Consider the following 23,569-nt stretch of genomic DNA (forward strand, 5'->3'; position numbering starts at 1 on the left):
AGAATACAGTACTGAAGGCTACTTCTGCTGCTTGCCAGCTGCCTGCAATTTGGCAGTTCGAATCTCACAATACTCCAGGTTGACTCAGCTTTTCATCCTTCCAAGGTCGATAAAATGAGGACCCAGATTGTTGGGGGCAATATGCTGATGCTGTAAACTGCTTAGAGAGGGCTGTAAAGCACTGTGAAGCGGTATACAGAATAGAATAACAGACTTGGAAGGAACCTTGGAGGTCTTCTAGTCCAACCCCTTGCTTAGGCAGGAAACCCTACACCATTTCAGACAAATGGTTATCTTCTTAAAAACTTCCAGTGTTGGAGCATTCACAACTTCTGGAGGCAAGTTGTTCCACTGATAAATTGTTCTAACTGTCAGGAAATTTCTTCTTAGTTCTAAGTTGCTTCTTTCCTTGATTAGTTTCCACCCATTGCTTCTTGTCCTACCCTCAAGTGCTTTGGAGAATAGCTTGACTCCCTCTACTTTGTGGCAGCCCCTGAGATATTGGAACACTGCTATCATGTCTTCCCTAGTACTTCTTTTCATTAAACTAGACATACCCAGTTCCTGCAACCATTCTTCATATGTTTTAGCCTCCAGCTGCCCCTAATCATCCTTGTTGCTCTTCTCTGCACTCTTTCTAGAGTTTCAAAATCTTTTTTACATCATGGCAGCCAAAACTGGATGCAGTATGCCAAGTGTGGCCTTGCGATGGCATTCTAAAGTGGTATTAACATTTCACATGATCTTGATTCTATCCCTCTGTTTATGCAGCCTAGAACTGTGTTGACGCCAAGATCCCTCTCATAGTTACTACTATTGAGGAAGGTACCACATATACTGTACCCGTGCATTTTGTTTTTCTTGCCTAAATGTAGAATCTTACTTTTTTCACTATTGAATTTCATTTTGTTAGACAGTGCCCTATGTTCAAGTCTGTCAAGATCCTTCTGTATTTTGAGCCTATCTTCTGAAGTGTTGGCTATTCCTGCCAGCTTGGTGTCATCTGCAAATTTGATGAATTCCCATTTATCCCCTCGTCCAATTCATTGATGAAGATGTTGAAAAATACTGGGCCTAACACAGAGCCTTGGGGTACTCCACTGCATACTTTCCTCCATGTAGATGCAATTCCATTGAGGACTACACATTGGGTGCGGTTGGTCAGCCAGTTACAAATCCATTTGTCACTTTGTCAAAGAATGCAATAAGATTAGTCTGGCATGATCTGTTTTTGACAAACCCATGTTGGCTTTTGGTTATTACTTAGTTTGCTTCTAGATGTTTGCTGATTCGTTGCTTGATTATCTTTTCCAAAATCTTCCTTGGTATTGAGGTCAGGCTGATTGGTCTGTAGTTTCCTGGATCTTTTTTCCCCCTTTTTTGAAGGAAAGCACTTATAAGTCTAAGTGCTATTGTTATTGCTACATTTCAATTTTGAACAGTTGGTGAACAAGTGGTCATTCAGAAAGGACTACCTGTATACCATTATTAGGCACAATAAGTGAGGCATACAAATTTTAACAATACTTTTATCACTACTGAAAAGCTCCCACTATTCAATGATTTTTAGAAATTTATAAGAACAGCTAGAAGTTTCCACGTGTTCAGGAAGTATTATCCTAAATAAGCTATTTGCCCTTGAGTCTGTAACTGGTTGAGATTCCCTAGTGACCAATGCAGGTGTAGATTATTTACCCTCAGATGTGTCGTAAGATTCAATATGTATTTATTGATTGATTGGAATAATTTTCTTAGCCAAGGGGAGAATAGTATAAATGCAATGGAAAAATTTAAGAAAAAATCAGTGAAAATTTTAGACAAAATAAATGTTCATGGTAGTAGTAGATACAGAAATAAACACTTCAAAAACATTTTAAAAATAAAATAACAAATCTAGCAAATAAAACAATTGGGCTATTTCCCCATTTTGTTATGGAACTTATGTTTTGAATTGTCACATTGTGCTGATTAATGACTGTAATAAGCTTTTATATGTATGTGTATATATCCTGAATTTAGTACATGAATAAAAAACTTGAAGTGGCGGACACACACAATACTTCTTCCTTCTCCTATTTTCCCCACAACAATACTGTGAGGTGGGTCAGGCTGAGAGAGTGTGACTGCCCCAAAACTGGCTTTCCTGCCTAAGGTAGAACTAGAATTCACAGTTTCCTGGTTTTTAACCTGATGCCTTTACTAGGTCAAACTGCCCTTAAAAATGTTATTTCCTTTTTAAATTGTCACCTATTCTCCCATAGTTGCCTATCAAAAAACCCTGTGAATTATGAAATTCTGTCACTACATTGTATATATCACCTAAATCAGCGGTCCCCAACCTTTTCGGCTTTGCGGATCAGTGTGGGTAGGGGAGATGGTTCTGTGCAAGTGGTGCAGGCACACGCTCGTGGAGCTACGTGTGTGCACTCACTCATTGCTTCTGCGGCCAGTTTTGAATGGACTGTGGCCTGGTAGTGGAGCATGGCCCAGGGGCTGGGGACCCCTGCCTAGATGGTGGAATGTGAGCAACATATATGATCCATCCATCCATTCAATCATCTCCATTTCTCGGAGACTACCTGGATGAATCCAATTGATAGGAAGAAAGATAAAAATGATTTGTAGTTCTTCCCATAAGTCCTATGGTGCATGTGCCAGAAAGGGTTAAAGATGGGTCTAGGACAACTTGATGCCGCTGGCTTGCCACCACTGTCTTTCCCTGGCTGGCTTGCCATGGGACAATTCTTTTTATTAGTTACATAATCCTAATGGAACTGGAAAATGCTGGAGGCAAGGTGAACATCCTCCTCCTCTTAGCTCAGACTTGGGGGAAAAATTGGGGAGGACAAAACAGGGAAGGGAAGAAGGACTGCCCCCGCACCAGAAAAAAATCACTTGACAGAGAGTCATGCACTTTTCGATGCACAGGAGTTTCTGCCACAGAATTCAAGGGATATTGGGGGGGGGGAAGTGAAGGTAAGCCGGATCAAAAAGGGAGGGAGGGAGGAGGAAGAGGTGAAGGAGTTTCCCCTTGTCTCCAGCATTCTCCCTTAATGAGCTGTCCCACTGTGAATTGCCTGTGGCAAGTTGTTCCACAGCGAGCCGACCATGGTAGCCAGTGTGTCCAGTTATTCCATTCCAGTTAAGGACAGTCAATGTAGCAGGACCAAACAGAAAATCTATCTATGGAAATCACACTCTTGCTTTTTCAGGCAGGTAGGGTGGGGTAAAAAACCCCACCAATCAAGGAATGTAGTAAACCATCATTCAGGCAGAATATCTGTTGGCATCATTGCTAAAGTAAGAAATAGATTGAAATTCAGACGGAAATTTAAGTTAGTTTCATTTCCAGCCAGTTCCAGTTCAGGAGTCATGCAACATAATGTTTCTGGTGTGTGGCAGAACCCTTAAGTCTGTACTTTCTCTCTTTTACTAAAAGAGATCCTTCACTGACCAAAACCACAAAAAGAAGTCAATTTCTATGGGCCAATCTGGTGACAGAAATGCCTGTATGGAAAATTTAATTTGGAGCAAAAGTTGTGAAGTGTGATTTTTTTATTTTTTTATTTTTGCCAAGTAAGGAGTTTTTAGACTAGATTTTTGCTGTTCAGCAGCAAATCATTGAGCAATGATCTGAGAGGAAGAAAGTTGACAATACATTTGAAATATGGATTATTTTCAACTATGGACTTGAATTATGGACTGCTTTCAACAAATATGAACTTGAAAGTTGGTTGCAGAAGGCAATAATAGTAGTATATAATGGAAATACAGCATGCATGTGAATGAGCAGTTCAATATGGGTGATGCTCCCTCGATTACTTAATATAATTATGAATACATATATAAGGAATGTTTGTAGCAACATTAGAAGTGTACAGTTTGGGAGTGAATGGATGTGTTAAAACAGATGTACTTTTATTTGCACATGATGCTTTATGGTTGGCTGAGAACCTTAGATAATATTAGATACAATGAGGTGTATGGATCTAAAATTAATGCATCAATTACCAAACATGACACAGAAAGTAGAGAGAACAATTGCAGTATACTGTATACATATATAGGAAAAGTAGAGGAAATAAATAAATATGATAGAGCATTGATGGATTGATAGAACATTTCCAAAAGAGGGGGGGATAGAAAAATGTTGTCTATATGTACACTACATAATCTGCTACAAGGAAAGAATCTTTGTTGAAAGAAACAAAAATAGCTGTTCATGAGACCATGCTTTGCCTATTTTGTTACACAATGATGAGTGTTGAGGATCTCAAAGGAAAAAAAATAGATTGAGTGAAATAGGACTGGGTTAAGAAATGTATATGGTAAGACAAGAAGAATGGGTGATAAATTAATGTGGATTTAATACAAATATGAATTACCAATATGAAAGAAGTGTGTTGAGGTGGCTTGATAATATTGAGAGAATGAAAAATTGCAAGTGAAGAGTGAATGGATGAAGAGGAAGGAAAAGACTGGGGAAGTTGTGGTTGGATGGAATTAAAGAATTCTTGAAGAAGAGTAGAAGCTTCAGAACAAAAGACCACACATAAACTGGTGAAAGGAAGGGATGGAAATAAGGGTGGTTGACAAGGATAAAAAAATATGGAGTGGTACAACTAATGGTAGTGATGTAGATTTAGTTGTATTTCCTTTTCTTTTAATGTTATGAGAGGTTACTATTGCTTATTCCTTTTCTGCAATTTGCATAATATTGCATGCCCTCTAATTCAGAAATATGATGAGCATATAGTAATGGAGATATATATTCCTTTAGGTTCCATTTTTATTTTATGTATGTGTGCATGTGTCTTACCACCCAAAATCCATAGGTTGGATTTAAAACTAACAAACTTATCTGCCTCTCTCATATGTATCAGAAAACTTTTGAAGAATGTGGATGAGGAGCAGTGGATACAATTTTCATGTAGTTCATTCTGAAGTGGGTGGAACTGATGGTGATGATGAAGGAAAAGGAGGAGTCCATAAATGTTGGGTGGATTCTACCAATGTTATGAGGCTCTTCTTCCTTTATTTCCATATTGCCACTTATCCCTCCAGACAACATGCATACATATTGTACATACTCACCACGCCAGTCCCTTCCAGGATAAACAACATTCTGCAAAGTGCAGAAAATGAAGGAATGGCTTCTCTTAATTTTTGACAATTCCTCTTTCACTAAAATTAATCTGTACCATTTGCCCTAGAAACCAAAATGTCCCCATCCACAAATATTGGAGGTTGGGGGTTGGTGTAAATTAAATCTGGCTACATTCTTTTCCTTATCTCATAAATTTAACACTCATTCTTATCTGCAAGGGGCTTCAAAAATTTTTTTGGTGTCTTTGTGCAAAGCTTTTATCTAAAGCTTTTACCTTCTTGACTTCATTGCACTTCAGTCCTTTCCCCCTCCAATATCAGGATCTTTTCCTTTATGCTACTCCCCTCCAGTTCTTGCTTTCCTTCTTTCAATCTGTTTTAACATACTTGTTTAACCTTTTCCCCTCTACATTACTTTTCTTTACGCTTGTCCAAGATTTTTGATTCATGCTCATATACTCTCTTCTCATGTTTGACTAACAGCATACAGTAACTCGTCTTTATGACTAAAGGGTCAGATCCAGGGGCGGGTTTCAAAACCCGCCGCTACTGGTTTGCTCGTGGACGCTCACACGCTCGCATGTGCAGAAGCATCCGGGTGGGTGGGCAGAGCCTCCCGTCATCGCCGCTACCAGTTCACCTGATCTGGTGTGAACCGGTAGCAACCCACCACTGGTCAGATCACTTTGTGGGGGGAGGGGTATGATGTCAAGATAATTCTGATTTAACTGGCCTCTAGATCATTATATTCTGCTCATTTATTTCTTTGCAGTATTTGTACAGCAAAGCGTATAATCTTGTAAGATTGCTTCATCTGTATCACAAATTGGGAGAAGGATGCTAGGAAGAAAGGGTTCTGTCACATTAAGTATGTAATTAAAATGTGAGGCTTCTGATTTGTATGTAGTTTTTGAAGCTTCAAACCTATGGACCTTGATTATGCCCATTGAACTAGTTTGTAAGCAAGGACATTATATCATACCTGAACTGTATCTAGGTTAAAACTCTTTTTCTCAAACTAACTATTACTGGATAGTGATTACTGCTCTGAGTTAATTTACAGGCACCTAATGAGGGAATGAGTAGCATTTTTCTCCATTTTATTTTACAATTGTTGTTTCTTCTCTACAGGACCATTTTTGGTCCCAGCTTCTTATTGTAAACTATTTTAGGTTCCAGAGAGTCAACCTACCACATTCACACATTTTTTCTGAAAGGTCCATCTATAATCATTCCAGATGCTTCCCATTAGTTCTTCATCTCCTTTATTTCCCAATGTTATAAAAGAATAAGTTGGAACAACAGACTCCTAAATTGGACAATAATCCCAAAATTCCTCTATCTGGAAGCAACTCATATCTTCTAGAACCACTTACAATTTACTAGTTCTCTATTTTCTTTAAAGTCCAATTCTGTATGATGCCCTCTTGATAATAAAGGGACTTTTCTTTCTTCTTTCAGAAAGTGGAATATTTGTATGTTCTCTTACTAAGTTTACATTTAAATTTAAAAATGTTTGCTAAAATTTTCATATTTCATAGCAACTCAAAAAATGTCTGGCAAATTAAAAGAAGCCAATACCTACAGTCTACTAGATCTATTTTGCTGGGGTAGTCTTTGGGGAACCTTAAAGTTGGTCCTGATATTTTAAGGGACCACAGAATGGAGATTTATATTATTTGTGATAGAGTCAGCAAGTCTAAGAAAGATGTTTTTCACAATGTATTTAGAGCATATTTTGAATGAACAAATGTGTAATCTCAACATCTGTTTATAAACAGATTTTGCTTGATAATGAAGATCATTGAGACATAATGCATATATATATATATAGAGAGAGAGAGAGTGAGAAATAATTTAGTTTGCCTATGTATCAAGGCACAGTACAAGCATGTCAAGATGGCTCTCCTTAATGTATGGAATTTTGGCATGTAAGAGCAGTTTGTGAGCAGATAATAGAACGAGTTTAACTATATTGTTGCTGTGATGCTATATATTTTATTAGACAAATGATATTTAAAATATCGTGATAACTGCACTTCTGCTTTCTTAGAAGATAAACAAAATTTATATTTATTTATCTTTTAGTGCTGATATGAGTCACAACCAGATGACTCAAGAACCATAGAACTAATTCTAAACAGATAGAACTAATAATATAGAATTAATAGACTTAATAACATAGACCTAATTCTAAATGTGTTATGCAGAGGAGCCAAAATGCATATGTGGATATAGATGGAGCTATGGAATTATGGTCTGATATCTAAGCCATTGATTTACAATCCACCACATGGTTCAGTCCTGTTCCTCCATGATGCTCAACAATTGCATGAAACTGATGGAAGAGGCTATCTCGACTCATGGAGTGTCGTCCACATGCTGAATGATGATATCTCATCCAATTTCAGAAACGATGAACTTTGTCTAAGTCAATTGTAGGGTGAATGAGAAATAATAAGTTATCTAGATTTCAGGATAAAAGTGCTACTAATAATGAAGAATGTGGGTTTGAATATTGGAACACAGCCTGTTTGGGATAGAATGAATTCTCCTTGAGAGTATAGGGTCATAATGTGACTATGTTCCTTGACTCTCAGTTGTCACTGTATTTGCAGGTCCAGCTTTGACAAGGAATGGTTTTATAACGTGTGCTTCATTCCTTTCTTGATCTGGTAGTATTGATCCACAACATAATATCATCCAGTCTTGATTACTGCAATATCTTCTACATGGGACTACCCTTGTAAATTATCTAGAAGGTGGAACAGGTGCAAATATGCAGCTAGATTGCTAACAAGTATAACTATACAGAGATCATAAGATGCCTGTATTAAAATATCTGTGCTGATTGCCAACTGCTTATCAAGCACAATTTAAACCTAAATGGCTTAGTGATCTGGTTATCTAAGGGACTGGTTCTCCTGTTACAAAACTATCCAGTTGTTAAGACTGGCAAGAGATGCTATCTTAAAAGTGTTCTTGCTGTCAGAGTTTCATCTTTCTGGCTCAGGCAGAGGGGTCGGGCTCAGTTAGGAGCCAGGGATTCTCAGGAAGATTCTGAGAAAAGAAATGCAGGGAATGCAATGAGCTTTGTTGAACCTCACCTCAACAAACAGTTCAAGAGAGTGTGAAAAAAAGAAGGTCAAGGCATTTCCACACAGAAGGAGGTGTAGAAAATAACCGTGAAGGGTTTGAAGTAGGCAGTCATCTCCTTCAGGCCGCCAAAGCCTGTTTATAGCTGTATTATGGTTGTCTAGAAAACTAATTTTTCTAGATGTCACTTTGATTTATGAATTAAACATTCCATGAAGTAATTATTAAACTTCGATTACTTTAATAGTTTTAATTTAATAGAAGTTAAATTATGGTACTCCTATTTACTATTTAGTTTATTTGCATCTAGTTCTTATTTACCTGGCTACAAGAAATAATGTACTAAAAATATTTTGATCCTAGTAATGATAATGATAATGAAACTAAAAATTACATTGACCAAAAATAGGGGGTGGGGAATCTTTTGACAATAAGAATAGCATAACATTAGGGGTAGTACACTGAGGGCTCCAAAGTGACAGTTGGCCTCACCACATATTTGGTCAGGTGGGGCTTTGGGGAATTTTTTCAGTTTATTCAGGATTTATCCCAGTTGTCATCCATTTTCCATTTCTAAGTGGGGGAACTTGTACTGTTAATTTTTAGCAGTCATGGTTACAGATACTGCCAAGGGCTCCATAAAAGGCCGGTGGGGATTCTGAATGGCCCTAGGGCTTTGGATTGCCCATTCTTGCCTTTAAAAAGTTACATTTGAATAATTAAGAATAGGGACAGAAAATATGGAATATCTGGACACAGGTGTATTCCAGAAATAATTTTATCTTGCACAATTTGTCAAATTTGTAAAAAGCAGCATGGCTTTGATCACAGATCAGAGTTGCCACCAACTTTTTGGCTCTCCTCTGAGAAAAGATAGTTTGAAGGACAGCAATGAAAAGATTGAAACTTCTTGCCTGGAAGAACATCTGTGCATCTGTTTATAGAGAAGTATATTGCCTAAATTGCATTTGTTGTTGTTAGTTGCAAAGTCGTGTCCAACCCATCGCAATCCCATGGACAACGTTCTTCCAGGTTTTCCTGTCCTCTACCATCCTCTGGAGTCCATTTAAACTCACGCCTACTGCTTCAGTGACTCCATCCAGCCACCTCATTCTCTGTCGTCCCTTTCTTCTTTTGCCCTCAATCTTTCTCAGAATTAGGTTCTTCTCTAGTGAGTCCTTCCTTCTCATTAGGTGGTCAAAGTATTTGAGTTTCATCTTCAGGACCTGGCCTTCTAAAGAGCAGTCAGGCTTGATCTCCTCTAGGACTGACCAGTTTGATCGCCTTGCAGTCCAAGGGACTCGCAGTAGTCTTCTCCAGCACCATAGTTCAAAGTCCTCAATTCTTTCTAAATTGCATAGTGTTATGCAAAAGGGACAACAGGGATCAAGCAAAAAATTAATGCTGTCTGGAAGTCCACATAGCTGATGAAGCAGTAGTGAAACAAGAGTTGAGAGTTTGAAGTGACTCAAGAAGAAGAATATAGTTGAAAGATGGAGAAATGAAACAGAAGGTACCAAAAAGATAGCTTGTGAGATTTTATAGCAAGGCTCTTGCTTTTAAGCACTTTTAGCAACCTGTAAAATTAAACTACTAAGTATTGCTTTTTAGATATATTGAACTAAAATTCCATGAACTCTTAGGTAGGAAGTTCTAGGAATCCTTCAATTGGCAAAAGGTTTGGGAAGTTAAACTATACTCACAAAAATCTAAGCAAAATATATTTGTATATGAATTCAAGCTATTATCCGATAACCTTTTAAGAAGAGATTAGATAACCATCTGTCTTAAGTGGTGTAGGGTTTCCTGCCTAAGCAGGGGGTTGGACTAGAAGACCTCCAAGGTCCCTTCCAACTCTGTTATTCTATTCTATTCTATTCTATTCTATTCTATTCTATTCTATTCTATTCTATTCTATTCTATTCCAATTTAATAGCCCAAATATTAAATCTTTCATTAAAAGGAGTCTTGTTCCACCGTAGGGATCTACAACTTAATACACTAATAAATAATAAAATGCAAATCAATCTACACAAAAGGTATATTCTATGTAAAGCCTTTAATGAGAGCAGCAAATTTGTTCTTACAGTAACAGATACATATGCAGCATTATTAAAAGATTGCTGTACAGAGAAGAAAATTGGAAACAGAACTATTGTTTTGAAATAGCCTTCTTTCTAGCTATTATACCAAAACTGAGTACAAAAAAGAACAATCACTTCAAGAAGCAAATAATTATATCACTATAAATTTAGTCGTATTTCATGTATTTTCTAAATACATCCAATTTTGTCCAAATATTTATTTTGTTGACAGCAGGATCCTGAAATACCCCTTGTCAGAAAATTACCGAAAAGCACAATGCAGGGGAATGAGTAAAGATGGTCTTTTCTCTGCTTGGCCAATAGAAAAAATATAGATCAAAGCCTCCTGGTGATAAAAGGAATCTTTCCTCCTGTAGGTGTTTTCTGCTAGATCCAATCCAGAGTACACTGCTGTAATTTTAAAATCTTTATATGTACAGATGCATTTGTGATACTAAAACATATTCAGCAATATCTTCAATTCATCAGCAACATCCGAAGAAACTCCAATAAACTACTTTTCACATACTTATTAATTCCCAGGATATTAGAAATGACTTTTCAGTCAGACTGTTGACTGAATGTAGTTTTCTTGCAGTAAGAATATTACATTTAAAATATTTTAGAAATATAATCCTTGGTTGGCATTCGAACAAAATCTTTACACAGCTCTGTACAAGAAAGAATGCTAAATTCACAAGCAAAAGCAAACCTCACGTGTGTCTGTATGTGGTATTTTTTTTTTTAACACAAAGGACTTTGTATTAAAACTTTTGCAAAAATTTTAAACCAAGAACACTGTATTACTGGAAATTTACTATTTAAACATTTTAAAATATGCATTTAAAATTTATAAATTGTCAGAGAGGAGTTACTATGTATACTCATATAATACTTAGCGTATTTTCCCACAAAAATATTCTGATAATCACCCATATTTTACCAATAATAATAAAAAGTTTTGGCATTTTGCATTGTCGGATGATTTAAACAAAAGCATTTTTAAAAAACAAATTGTACCTATAGAAAAGTTGTGCCACAATAAACTGGCTAAATCTTTAAGTGGTATAAGCCTTTATTTTCATGCAAATTATTTTACATGTTATCTAATTCACATGTTATCTATATGGTAATAACCTTATCACTTCCTCAGAATAAAAAGCCATTTTTTAGATGTTAAGCTAAATATATCATTTGATATTGCATGATTTTTTAAAAACAAATAAGAAGAAAAAAAATAAAAGCTATTAACAGAATAGGGAACAAAGCATGGGAGGCATTAATTGTAAATCACAACTGTGTAATCAAACTTTATCCATTAAAAAGTGCTGTTAATTTTTTGGATATAAAGAGCAACTTCAGGAAAATATCCATTAGGATTACAGCCTAGAAATAAATGATTATAAAAACACTTCCAACTAACTTTTCATGATTACACCTCATGTCCATTTAAAATTAAAAAGTAACATGTAGCTTAAGCCCAAGAGAATTGCTTTAAAAGGGACATAAAGTTGGCCTAATTCAGGTTGCTACATTCTTTAAAACAATATCCCTGCTGCCTCTATAGGCTTCAAAAAGCCACATCAGATAGCTTAGCTTCTGCTTTTCACAGAAACAAGATGAAAGGCAATAAGGGACATATGCAATTTGCCATGTGTCAGCTGCAATCACAACTGGCCTTCAATAGTTTTCTTCCTTCAGCTCAATTCTTATACCTAATGCTGTATTTTTAGACAGGGATGGAGACTTTGGTGGTCTCTCGATGTTGTTGGATTAAAACTAGTGGTGTGCAAAAAGTTTGGATTTTGTAACAGTGGTGACCTTACCAGACATGTTCCAAGCAACAGTGTCAGTCCTAGTAATATTACAAGAAATATTTCAGACTCAAAAGTAACTGTTTTAATTCAGGATATTTTGCAGACATTTCATTTATATCGTCCCAATAGCTCAACCATCATGGTGAGAGGTATGGGATTATAACAGGACGTCAACTACAGATTCTGCAATCTGGCATTATGAAATTATAAATAGATAGCAATATGACGCATATTCCTTATTCATTGCTTTTTCTGAACTCAAACCGAGAGTCAAGAAATCAAAGAGAATGTATTTAGGCAAGAGGGGTAGCTTGGGAAATATACATGTGGTCTCACACTCCTCCAAATGGTTAAGTTCAATTTTTTTTGCAAGTTATGTATGCACTAAATACTTTTTATTTTTATATGTGAAATGTATAACCTGCCTTTCTGATACATATGCCTTTAAAAAATAGATAAAAAAGCAGGAAGGAATAGAATAAGACACAAAGTTCTTACTTAAACCTATTTGATAAAGATATGAATGCAACCTTCTCAGACTTCAGTTTCCAATTAGAGTGTAATACTCTTACAAAAATACACAATAAAAATATCTTTTGACTTTAACTGAAAGTTTATAAAAAAAAAAACCCTCAGAATTTTAAAATACCTCTCAATTTTCTCCCATGAATAATTGATTCAAGTGATATTCAGGAAAAAGTATATGACTATTTTAGCAGTGGACTTGTAGTAATTACAAAATCAGGTATTCAGGCATGGATACATATTTAAAGATAGTAAATATTTATAGAATCTTAATATTTCTTTCCATTTAGAATAAATTTACTATTTTGGAACTACAGCAGCACATAGCAATTTAACCAATTAGATTCATTTAAAATATGTTTTAGTGCTGTGTTATATATTACCAAAAAATTTTTTTCAAAGTTTAAGCTCATTCATTTTACAAAAATATTAAATATTTCAAGACAATGGCTTACACTGTCCAGGTTTTCTATAAAAGAGACACTTGTTTTTCCAAAATTTGCTATTCAAGATAAACTCTTTGTAATTATAACATTATAACAGGATACAATATTATAATAAAAATTATCTGCATTTCTCATTGTTGAAAAACCATGACTCAAATGTCTGATTAATTGTTAAAGTTTTTTTTTTAATGGGAAAGAAGAAAACCAAATAGCCAGAAACATTATCTCACCAATGAATGCCTCGACCTCCTTCCAATATTCCATACATGAAAAAGTTACAGAATATTTATGCCTTACACTAACTAAAAACTAAAATTAAAATCTCCCTTTTCATTTGATTTGCACATCCTTCATATACTTGGTCTGCAATTTGTTTCCTAGTCATTCTGTTGTCATCAATGGATGCTCCTATAGTAATTTCAGTCAGCCATTATGACTTTGGTCAATCAAGGTCCCATATACAGGTTGTCCTCAGTTTACAATCACAATTGGAACCAAAATTTCTGTTGCTCAGCTTTCAAGTGAGTTGCATCTGATTTTATGACTTTTCTTGCCATGGCTGTTAAGTGAATCATTGCAGTTAAGTGAATCAAACAGTCAATAAGTGAATCTCACCTTCCTTATTGATTTTGCTTGTCAGAAACTGACTGGGAAGGTTGCAAATGGAGAGATCACATGACCACCACATCACAGGACACTGCAATCATTGTAATTACATACCAGTTGCCAAGCATCCAAATTTTGATCACATGACCATGGGGATGTTGTGATAGTAATAAGTGCAAGGACTGGTCATAAGTCACTTTTTCCAGTGCCACTGTGACTTCAAACAGTTGCTAAACAAATGATTACACTTTGAGAACTACCCACAGAGCTCTTTAGTGTGACAGAAAAGGTGTAGACTAGGTTATGAAACTTAAATCATATCTTTGTCACTTGCAACACTCTCTAATAATGACAGCATCTGTCAGTTCTGAGACACATTTTGGTCAATCTGCCAAAAGCACAACAAAAAACCAATTTCACACCAAGCATTCTCAGACTATTCTATGCAAAGAATCTCTAAAAACTACATTCCAAGGCAATATATTGCTCTCCGCATCCCACCAAATAGGAGGTACATGCAATGTATTGACATAGCCAGTGTGGATGGTATCGATTCGATACCATCTATATGTGAGAGAGATATAGCTGTTTGGAGGCATCTTAAGATTTGAAGAAATGTACATTTTTAAAAAGAGTATAGGAGCATTCTCAAGTCCCTAAAAGGTCAGTGCACATTCATGGAGCACCAGAATTGGAGTCATAGAAAGAGAAATGGGTCATACTTGAAAAGAGTATGGTTAACCAGTACTTGGAATAAGAACACTGCACTCTGCAATGATTTGTTGCAAGTATTATTTGCATTCTAAGAACCTGATATTGAATAAAATATCGGAGGAAGCCCTTTTAAAGCTACGATATTAAAATTCCAGGCATTCAAGTATTGCTTCCTACATGAAGAGTAGAAATAAAGTGCTTGTACTGACGTATTTCACCCACCCCCTTCCAAAAAAAAATAAAATAAAATCACTTGAACCTTAGTTTAAATAGTCCATGGCCAAGATGCACAGAGGAGAAGAAATGCAGACAGGAGGGAAAAATACCCACACTGGCAGAGCTATTATTCTTCTTTCTGCTGTAGTTCTCATCACTGAAGAGATCAGCTTCTTTTCTACACCAAACCATGTCATTTTAGTAGAGAAACAGCAAATGAAACAAGTTGTATCCACGGCTGTAAGCCCACCAGTCATGCAAGATCTTTAAATTCACCAAATAAAAAAAGGCCATTTTTAACAACAACAAAAAAGCACATGAACATATTACTTAATAAGGATGTGGGAATGGAATCTGTACCTATGCGCAAATGGCAATGCATTCTGGGTTGCTTCAGCCCTTGGTTCTGAATTTTGTGTCACTTCTGGCATTGTCCTTTCATCATCTGTCCCATTAATGCTCTCCGGTGTAAGAGGAGATTGAATATCACCCGCAGATTCCTTAAAAAAAAGAAAAAAAGGAATAGTACATATTCCATTTCTATACAATATAGTTCCAATATATAAAATAAAATGCTACAGTTATCAAATATATTGTAGGTCTTAGAAAATACCAGTGTTCAGTATCCTACTGAACCTTTAAAGCAGAAAACAAAAGCTCGAGAGATGCAGCCTGTGTGTACATCAAATCATCTTCCATCTATTGTTTCAATCAACTAACTATGTCAAAAGATGTTCTGCTTCATGTAGCAGCATCTGAGGGTCACAGCAATTCCGACAGTGTTGTGATATTGTTTCCATGTGTATTGTGATGTTGCGGATATTATATACCCAAAAGGGCAGAATTTGTGGCATAGCACAAATTCCTCATTCTGAGGCCCAAGAATCTGAAGGTGCCACAGTTTTCTAGGTAACTCTTTCTGCCCCGATTTGTGATAGCAATAGCAAAATCTCAGAATGTTGGGGGGAAAAAAGGCATAGTCTACCAACATTCTACCTGCATTCATGTTCAAACGAATTATTGCATGTGGAATTATCTAAAAAAAAAAAAACTCCCAACTGAAACTCAGATGAGAGAATCCATTCACTTTCACTTTCAGCTAAGGTGTCTAAGAGTAGGAGTTGTCTCAGGCTTTTCCTTTTCTAGAATTTTTCATTTACTGTTTCCATGTGGCAGTTCCAAAATAATTCTAGGTCAGGGGTGTCAAACTCAAGGCCTGGGGTTCAGATCTGGTCTGTGGGGTGCTTAGATCTGGCCCATGCGGCTGGCCTGGAAGCAGTGAAGGACTAGCCTGTAGTGCCTCTGCCAGCGAAAATGGAGCTTTGGAGGGCCGCATGCAGCCCTCCCGAGCTCTGTTTTTGCTGGCAGAGGGTTGCAGGAGCCCGTTGCAGCTGCAAATGGAGCTCGGGAGCATTTTCTCTCTCAGAGCACTCCGGCTGCCACAGGCGCCCTTGACATGAGTGATGTTGAGCTGGCTATGCCCACCCTGGCCCCCCGAGGTCAAACACAATCCTGATAAGGCCCTCAATGAAATTGAGTTTGACACCCCTGTTCTTGTGGTGTCTCGCCAGCGGCCTGCGCGGATCGTGGCTGATCCCGACGACGAGAAGGCTGGTGTGGTGTCACGCCAGCAGCCTGCGCTTGCATCGGACAGCGAGAAGGCTGAAGAGGATGTGGTGCCAGAGGCAGAGACTCAGCCAGGGCCTTCAGAACCTCCAGAGGCTCCTTCAAGTGGAGAGAGCAAAGTGGAGGACCCTCTCCTCAATGCTCGAGCACGCAGGGCTGCCAAAAGGCAGGAGTGGTTACTCAGGAGGAGGAGGTCTCCTTGAGAGTAAGGCTTGAGGATAATTGGCCACTCCCTTAGCCTATTTAAGTCACACGCCGTTAGTAAGTTTCTTGCTAGAAACAACTCGTATTATTATCAGAGTATTTTGGTTTATCATATCTTGTTTTCTGGGCTGGTTGCCAACCTTTGCCGGTCTTGTTTATTCTTGCTACTTAATAAATTTGATAAGGACCGTTGGTGTGTGTCAATATCCTCGGAAATCCGGAGCTGGAGCAGAACAGTTCTAGATGGATAGATAGATTGTTACATCCTCATGAATTGGGCTAGAGCCGTGTTTCTCAACCTTGGCCGCTTGAAAATGGGGGAACTTCAACTCTCAGAATTCCCACAGCTGGGGAATTCTGGGAATTGAAGTCTCCCCATCTTCAAGCAGCCATGGTTGAGAAACATTGGGCTACAGGTTATACTGACTTTCTACTTTTGTTCCTATAGAATTTAGAGCTGCATAGTGGTCTTCATATTGGAATCCAAAATGGTACTGTACTCTGAAGTGTGCAGGTATAGCATAGTACTTCTTTTCATTTTTAAAGCAGTTGGATAGATGCTCACATGGTGATCACATGGCGGACAGAAAAGAACTGCAATACTGGGAAAAAGGCTGCAAGCTGGAACTTACATCTGCATCCTCCAATATTTGGAAGCATCTTTTTGAATTCAATCTGAAGAAGCAGATTTTTAGTGAACAGCCCTAAAGGAGCTCTTAAACTTAATTTAAAATTAATTAATTAAAATATAAATAAAATACTATTTCAATGGTACTGTCATCTATCTTTGTGTTAGAGTGATAATTTCCATGATCAGAAAGTGACACGTTTTATATTATGAGTTCAGATGAAAATATACAATATTTCAGACTTTACTAATTACCAGTTGACTTTACAGTACATACTGTATGCACTGAATTTCAACTTTTAAATAATGTGGGGAAAACCTGTATTTCTTCCTTCTGAAGAAAACATAAATACCCAGCATTCAGATTTCTATAATTAGCAATGTACTTGGGCCATGAATATTCCAAATTTCAACTTTGGAATAGCATGAGCATACCTCAAATATCTGGGTATAAATTAACATTTCTCTTATAGAGAAAATTCTACAAATACCCAATTGTTCATCCTTTTCAAACAGAGTTCTTGCTCTTTAGAATATCCAAGTTTGACCCATTTATACAATCTATGCAATGTGCTTAACTAACTTAATGCTTTTTAAGTCTACTCTTGCGTTAATCAAAGTGATAAAAATATCTATTGTATGGATAAATATAAAAATAGCTGAAAAATGTCTAATTACAGTATATTTAACATACTATATGGCCAAGCAGTACTGACTTTTGTATGGAAAAGCTCATCAGCTCAAAATCCATAGGATACACAATACCGGCAAATATTTACGGCAATAGTAAATACTCAGCCAATAGTTACCTACCTATATCCCTGCTACTATCTAAGAGGTATTTAGGGATTAGACTATAAGTATAAACAGATGGAGTATAATGAAATTAAAAAATAATACTAGATAACACCTTTTACAGTAAGTGCAAGACGGTTTTAGATAGATAGATAAATAAATAAAAAGAACCATTACAATCAATTGGGTTACTGTGTTCTTCTCAGTCAGGTTATTTTTAGGCCTTTAACAAGAGGAATAGGCAGAGGCATTTGCTACCCTTTGAAGCTCAGGGCACTTACAGTTTACATATTGCCTAGACTACTGCATTAATTTACCCAGTCTTGGGGTTATAGTTCTTAGTAACAAAGTGATTACTCAAGCAAATATCTCAATAAAGTGATTAGTGTGGCTATACAAAACCCCTCTTCCACAAAGCATTAAAGCAGTCACAGCTTTCTCTCAGGCTAAACGTACTCATCCATTTTGCAGGTGATCCTAACAGAAAGGTTGTCTCAGCATGTAGATATAAGTATAGAGAACCAGGGACAGCTTTCAAAGCAGCTGCATGCCCTGCATGAGGTGTGCAAACAATGTAGCTCCTTCATTCCTTCAATGCAAGTGTTTTATTTCCAATAACCTGCTTTGCAAAGCACCCTCTTTCAAACACTTTGCAACCCCAGTGATTAGTTCTCACTTTTTATTAAAATAGAAGGAACCAAATTCAGTTCCACTTAACAGTATATGGAAGTGGTTGCCTTCTTCCATGATATTTTTTCCGCAAGTTCCAAATCTAGCCAACAGCCATAAGATTGAACTGTCTTGGCTTTTCAAGATCAGCAAAGGATGTTGAAATGTGAATATCAATTTGCACATGGTCCAAACAAGATCCACATGAAAAATGGGAAAGCAATCAGAGGTAAGAGGAAACAAGGATACTGAATAAGGAAGAATTACAAAAGAAGGAAAGAAGAAGCTGCTAGTTTATAAGGTCATAAGGAAGACAAAAACAGATGAAGAAGGCAAGCCATTACAATGTGAACATCAGAAAAAAGAGGTAGTGAGGCAGGAAGGAACCATTTGTATAAAGTAAATAGCACAAGAGGATGTCAAAATCAGGAAGATGGAAGGTGTCGAATCACAATATAATCCCCACGTATTTTATATTATTATTATTGGTTTATTTAGATTTATTGACCACGCAACTCCAATGGACTCTGAGCAGCATACAAAACTGGGGAAAAAAACCAAACAGCAAAATACATTAAATTAATATGTTATACATTAATATGATGCACACACAAATGGAATTGTCAAGTGTCTGTCTTCTAGCAAATTCTCCTCACCCCGTGCAAACACACAATCAGCACCATATGGAAGCAAACTAAGAAAAGAAAGCCTTGCATTCCATAATGGATATATATCCAGGCTGAAACAAATATTTTTCTTCTTGCATCCTATATTCACTCAAGAATCCTTTTAATCTCCAAAATGTTTAGAAGGAATGGTTTACTACAATGTATAAATTGCTTCAATTTTTGCAATTTCAACTTGAAAAGCTATAATCTCTTTATCAGATTTAGAGTACCTGGTGCAACAGGCATAGGACTGAAGAAGCTTGCATGAAACTATGCAAATGAATGTCCCAAAATTGATATTTAATGGGTAAATCAAAACTACATTCCAAATAAATTATATCCATTTTAATCAAAAACAAGGACAGACATACCTGTGATGGTGTACTTGTTAATTCCATCTTTTCTTGGGATTTTTCTTTAGCTAATCGTGCAGCTTCTTTAAATTCCTGAAATTTTTCTGCAAACTGAAAGCAAAGGTTGGATAATTACATTTATTTATTTATCAAATTTACAACATACAGCACAGGCTCTCAATAAAATCATCCCCCCAAATTAGCAAAAGACTTCTTCTGAAAGAAGTCAGTAGTGATGATAACCAATATAATAAAACCATTGGCTCGAGGTATATCAATACATAATTGTTATTCAGGAAGAAGCCTTATACTGTAGTCCTTACAAAGATTTCTCAATTAGCTGAAAAAATGGGACATCAACATATAAAATTTGTGATCAAATATGACAATAATCAGATCAGCCTTTTGGATATACAGTAAGACTATGAATAACTATCATGATTGTTAAACAATAACCACTTAAAGACTACTTAATCCTGCCCCCCCCCAAAGTACCAGTCTCCACAAAAGCTACAGATAGAAACCCACTCCTCAAGAAAGATAGCTCTCATCTATAAACAAATCAGTAATAATTGTTCTAGATCACTTTTCTAACATTAAATGCAACTGCTTTTTGGAATCGGTTTTCCGATTGTACTCCAATTTTTTAAAATAAGTATTTCTTATAATAAGGTACCTAATATCGGTGACAGTTGCTAAATTTGAAAAAGCAAACAAGAAAAAAAGCTAAAAGATGTTAAAAGGTTGTAATAAACATCAGTGTTCATGACAGGGGAAGGCTAGTTCTGTCGTGGGTAAATGAGATGTTGCAAGGGTTGAGTGAAAGAAAGATTAAAGACTTAGGTGTTGTTGCTACAGGCATTGCCTCTGTAGCCATTGTCTATGGAGATTCTCAGTCATCCAGGTCATGGTTGTCCCAAAGGTGCTTTTTCAACTGGATTAGAAAAGACAAAGTTCAGTTGCTTTTTTGAAAAAGCACCTTTGGAACTCTGTAGCCATTGTAGCTAGTCACAGATAAGAGGGGAGAGAAACAGCACAGGGAGGGTATGTGTTTAGAAAGCGTAAATAGATGGGGATGACATGTGATTGGTCATTGTCTTACAATTCTCATTGGCCCAAACTTTTGAATTATAAAACTATAAGAAAGGTGGTCAGGAATGGCTGGCTGTGACAGTCACCCATTTCTTCTGCCTACTGACTGATTGAGCTGTACTGAAATAAAACTGTTTACTAATCACTCCACAAATGTCATCTGCTGCCTATTGTAGCTTGGGCTACAATAAAAAGAAATTGAGAGTTACTCAAGAATATTCTACATTATCAGATAATCCCTTGCTTCACAGACAGTATAAGAGGACAAGAAATCTCAAGGATATACTTACTAAAAGTAATTTAAAGTGATAGAGTTAGTTACCTACAAGTTATAATCATTGCAAGACCATCTCAGGGTCATCTCCCTTATGACTATTGCACTGATTAATAAAAAATATACACAAAACCTTTATTTTCACCAAATCTATAGGCAATTAGCAGACATTTCCTGAAAAGATGCACCACATGCATCTTTTAGTACCCTATCCTAAAATTTATTTGGGCTCTTAGGATCAGAAATGGAAAACATTTAGATAATATAAGAAAACAGAACAGGAATATCCTGCATTGAAACACTTTCCAGATTAAGAAATATTCCATCTCAGATTTATGGCCATAGAATACTATGGGGCAAAAAATAAGGCAGGTCTACTAAAAATAATAAACCAAGTAGATTTTACTCTTGAATAGTCTCACTTCTAACAGGCTAAAAATGGAGACATTTAGCAACTATCTTTAATATGGAACATACCTTTCCCTTTCAGAGTTTTTCCCTAGCAGTCACCAATACCCTTTGGCAGTATAAATCACAATAGCTCCTCTTAGCCACTATTCCAGGTGACTAGTTTACCAACATTTTAGATAAAATAATGTCTGTTTTTCATTTTCTTTTTGGGACAGAATGTTTTTGTTTAACATTTAAGAATGAGAATCAGTCAGGGTAGACCTAAGAAGAATAACCCATTTTAGTAATATTTTTAATTTTAATTAATTTGGTGCCACGTGACTTCAAATAGTTCTGGGCAGTTCACAGTAACCTGTTATATATATATATATGCGTGGTGAACCATTTTATGTATTAGTATTTTCTTCTGCATTGTTTTTGTTTGAGAAAGGAACTCATTTACAAAACATTTTTGGATCCAGTAAGATCGTTTTTGTTTATATTTTGCATTTCTCCCTCTCCTTCTTGTTCTTTTGTAAAATTAGCCAGAGCAGATCAAGCCATTTGAATAAATATTTTTGTGGCCAAAATCTAAAACAACCAAATCGCTTTGAAGATACAACATAATTTTATGAGGCATGCAAACAGCAAAACTGTATACTGGCACTTCCAGCAAAGCATTGGCAGCTTGCTGAGCAGCCTTGATCAAAAGCAAAACTACAGCTCATATAATTTTGGCCCACCGCATTTCAAAGAAAGACAAAGAAAAGGGAAGATACAGTGTAAAATTTAGCATGAGGTTGGAATAGTTTTGATGAAACCATCTGGGTGACCTTATTATGTATCCCTTCTTCTTAGGTCAGCATCGTAGCGCTACTATTTTTGAGATGTAGTCAGTGACTAGAAACAATTTACTGGGCCAAAAGGTTCCTAACTGATTCTTTCCCCCTCTTCCCACTTAGGTCAATTCAGTTTGCTGTGAATGTTTTCTTACAAGGGCATTTTAAGCAGCGTATAGAGGGGCACCTCATAGGTTTAGTAGTGAATGCAGCTCACATGTGTATGGGGGGAGGTACCATTTGCTAACACAGAGGTGTAAAACTTGCATCGTCATGTTGTCGTCACATATCGTGATTTTTCCCCCCTTCGCTAAAATGGGAGTGGGCGTGGCCACCAGGTGACACATCCAGCCCGCGGCCCGCAAGTTTGACACCCCTAGCATTGTGTTATGCTAACACAATATGCATTATGTAGCACTTTTTCTGAGTAAAGCATCCTTAGTATAATACCTTGGCCTCAGAGAATAAAACAAATTCTCCTTTATGTGCTTATTATTTGTTGCAAATATAGAGGCCATTTCAGGTGACAAAGGTGTGTAGGTAGAGGTTTCAACTAAATGTTGCTATTCTGTTATTAATATGTGTAGATAAAGCTTTATATTTTTATCTAGATTGATATACCAGACTGAAGTCAGCCAAACATACACAGGTAGTCCTCGAGTTACAACCACAGTTGAGCTCCAAATTTCTGTTGCTAAGCAAGGCAGTTGTTCAGTTGTGCCCCATTTGTGATCTTTTTTGACATGGATGTTAAATGAATCACTGCAGTCCTTAAATGAAACATGTAGTCATTAAGCACATTAGGCTCTCCCCCATTGATTTTGCTTTTTGGAAAGGTTACAAATGGTGACCACATGATCCTAGGACAATGCAACTGTCATAAATACATGCCAGTTGCCAAGCGCTCAAATTTTGATCATGTGACCATCGTAAGTGTGCAAACTTTCAGTGTCATTGTAACATCGAATGGTCACTAAATGAATGGCTATAAATTGAGGACTATTTGTATTTATTTTGGAATATGTTTTGTAGCCAAAAATTACCTATTTGGTTCAGTTACCGGTATATTGGGCCTCTTTCCACATACCCCATTTCCCTGAAAATAAGACATCCCCTGATAATAAGCCCAATCAGGCTTTTGAGCGCATGCACTAAAATAAGCCTCCCCCAAAAAATAAGCCCTCCCCGAAAATATTTAAATGCAGAGTTGGAAATCAGGTAAGACAGCAAGAGGAGCCCCATCTTGCTCCACGCAATAATAAGACCTCCCCGAAAATAAGGCCAAGCGCTTATTTCTGGGTTCAAAAAAATATAAGACAGGGTCTTCTTTTCAGGGAAACACGGTATCTCACACTGGCTAAGTTGGTCTTAATTCAGCAATTTCTTCAGGATCCACAAATTAATAAGAACACTTTCTGTAC

At 36.7% G+C, this 23,569-nt stretch overlaps 1 protein-coding gene across 1 annotated transcript in view; it reads right to left on the bottom strand.

The window, feature by feature from the left end:
• The window catches only part of HOMER1 (homer scaffold protein 1), a 62,108-nt gene that overhangs the window by 15,588 nt on the left and 22,951 nt on the right, over window positions 1–23,569 (bottom strand). Inside the window, exons 4-5 of the mRNA XM_070935842.1 lie at window positions 19,572–19,664; window positions 14,971–15,110 (exon numbers count right to left, since the gene is read on the bottom strand). Of these exons, the coding sequence (XP_070791943.1) occupies window positions 14,971–15,110; window positions 19,572–19,664 (233 nt within the window). The remainder of the gene's footprint in view (window positions 1–14,970; window positions 15,111–19,571; window positions 19,665–23,569) is intronic.

The sequence above is a fragment of the Pituophis catenifer genome, unplaced genomic scaffold (genome assembly GCF_029215685.1).
Source record: "Pituophis catenifer annectens isolate HBS135680 unplaced genomic scaffold, rPitCat1.0.hap2 SCAF_2, whole genome shotgun sequence".
NCBI classification, from domain to species: domain Eukaryota; kingdom Metazoa; phylum Chordata; class Lepidosauria; order Squamata; family Colubridae; genus Pituophis; species Pituophis catenifer.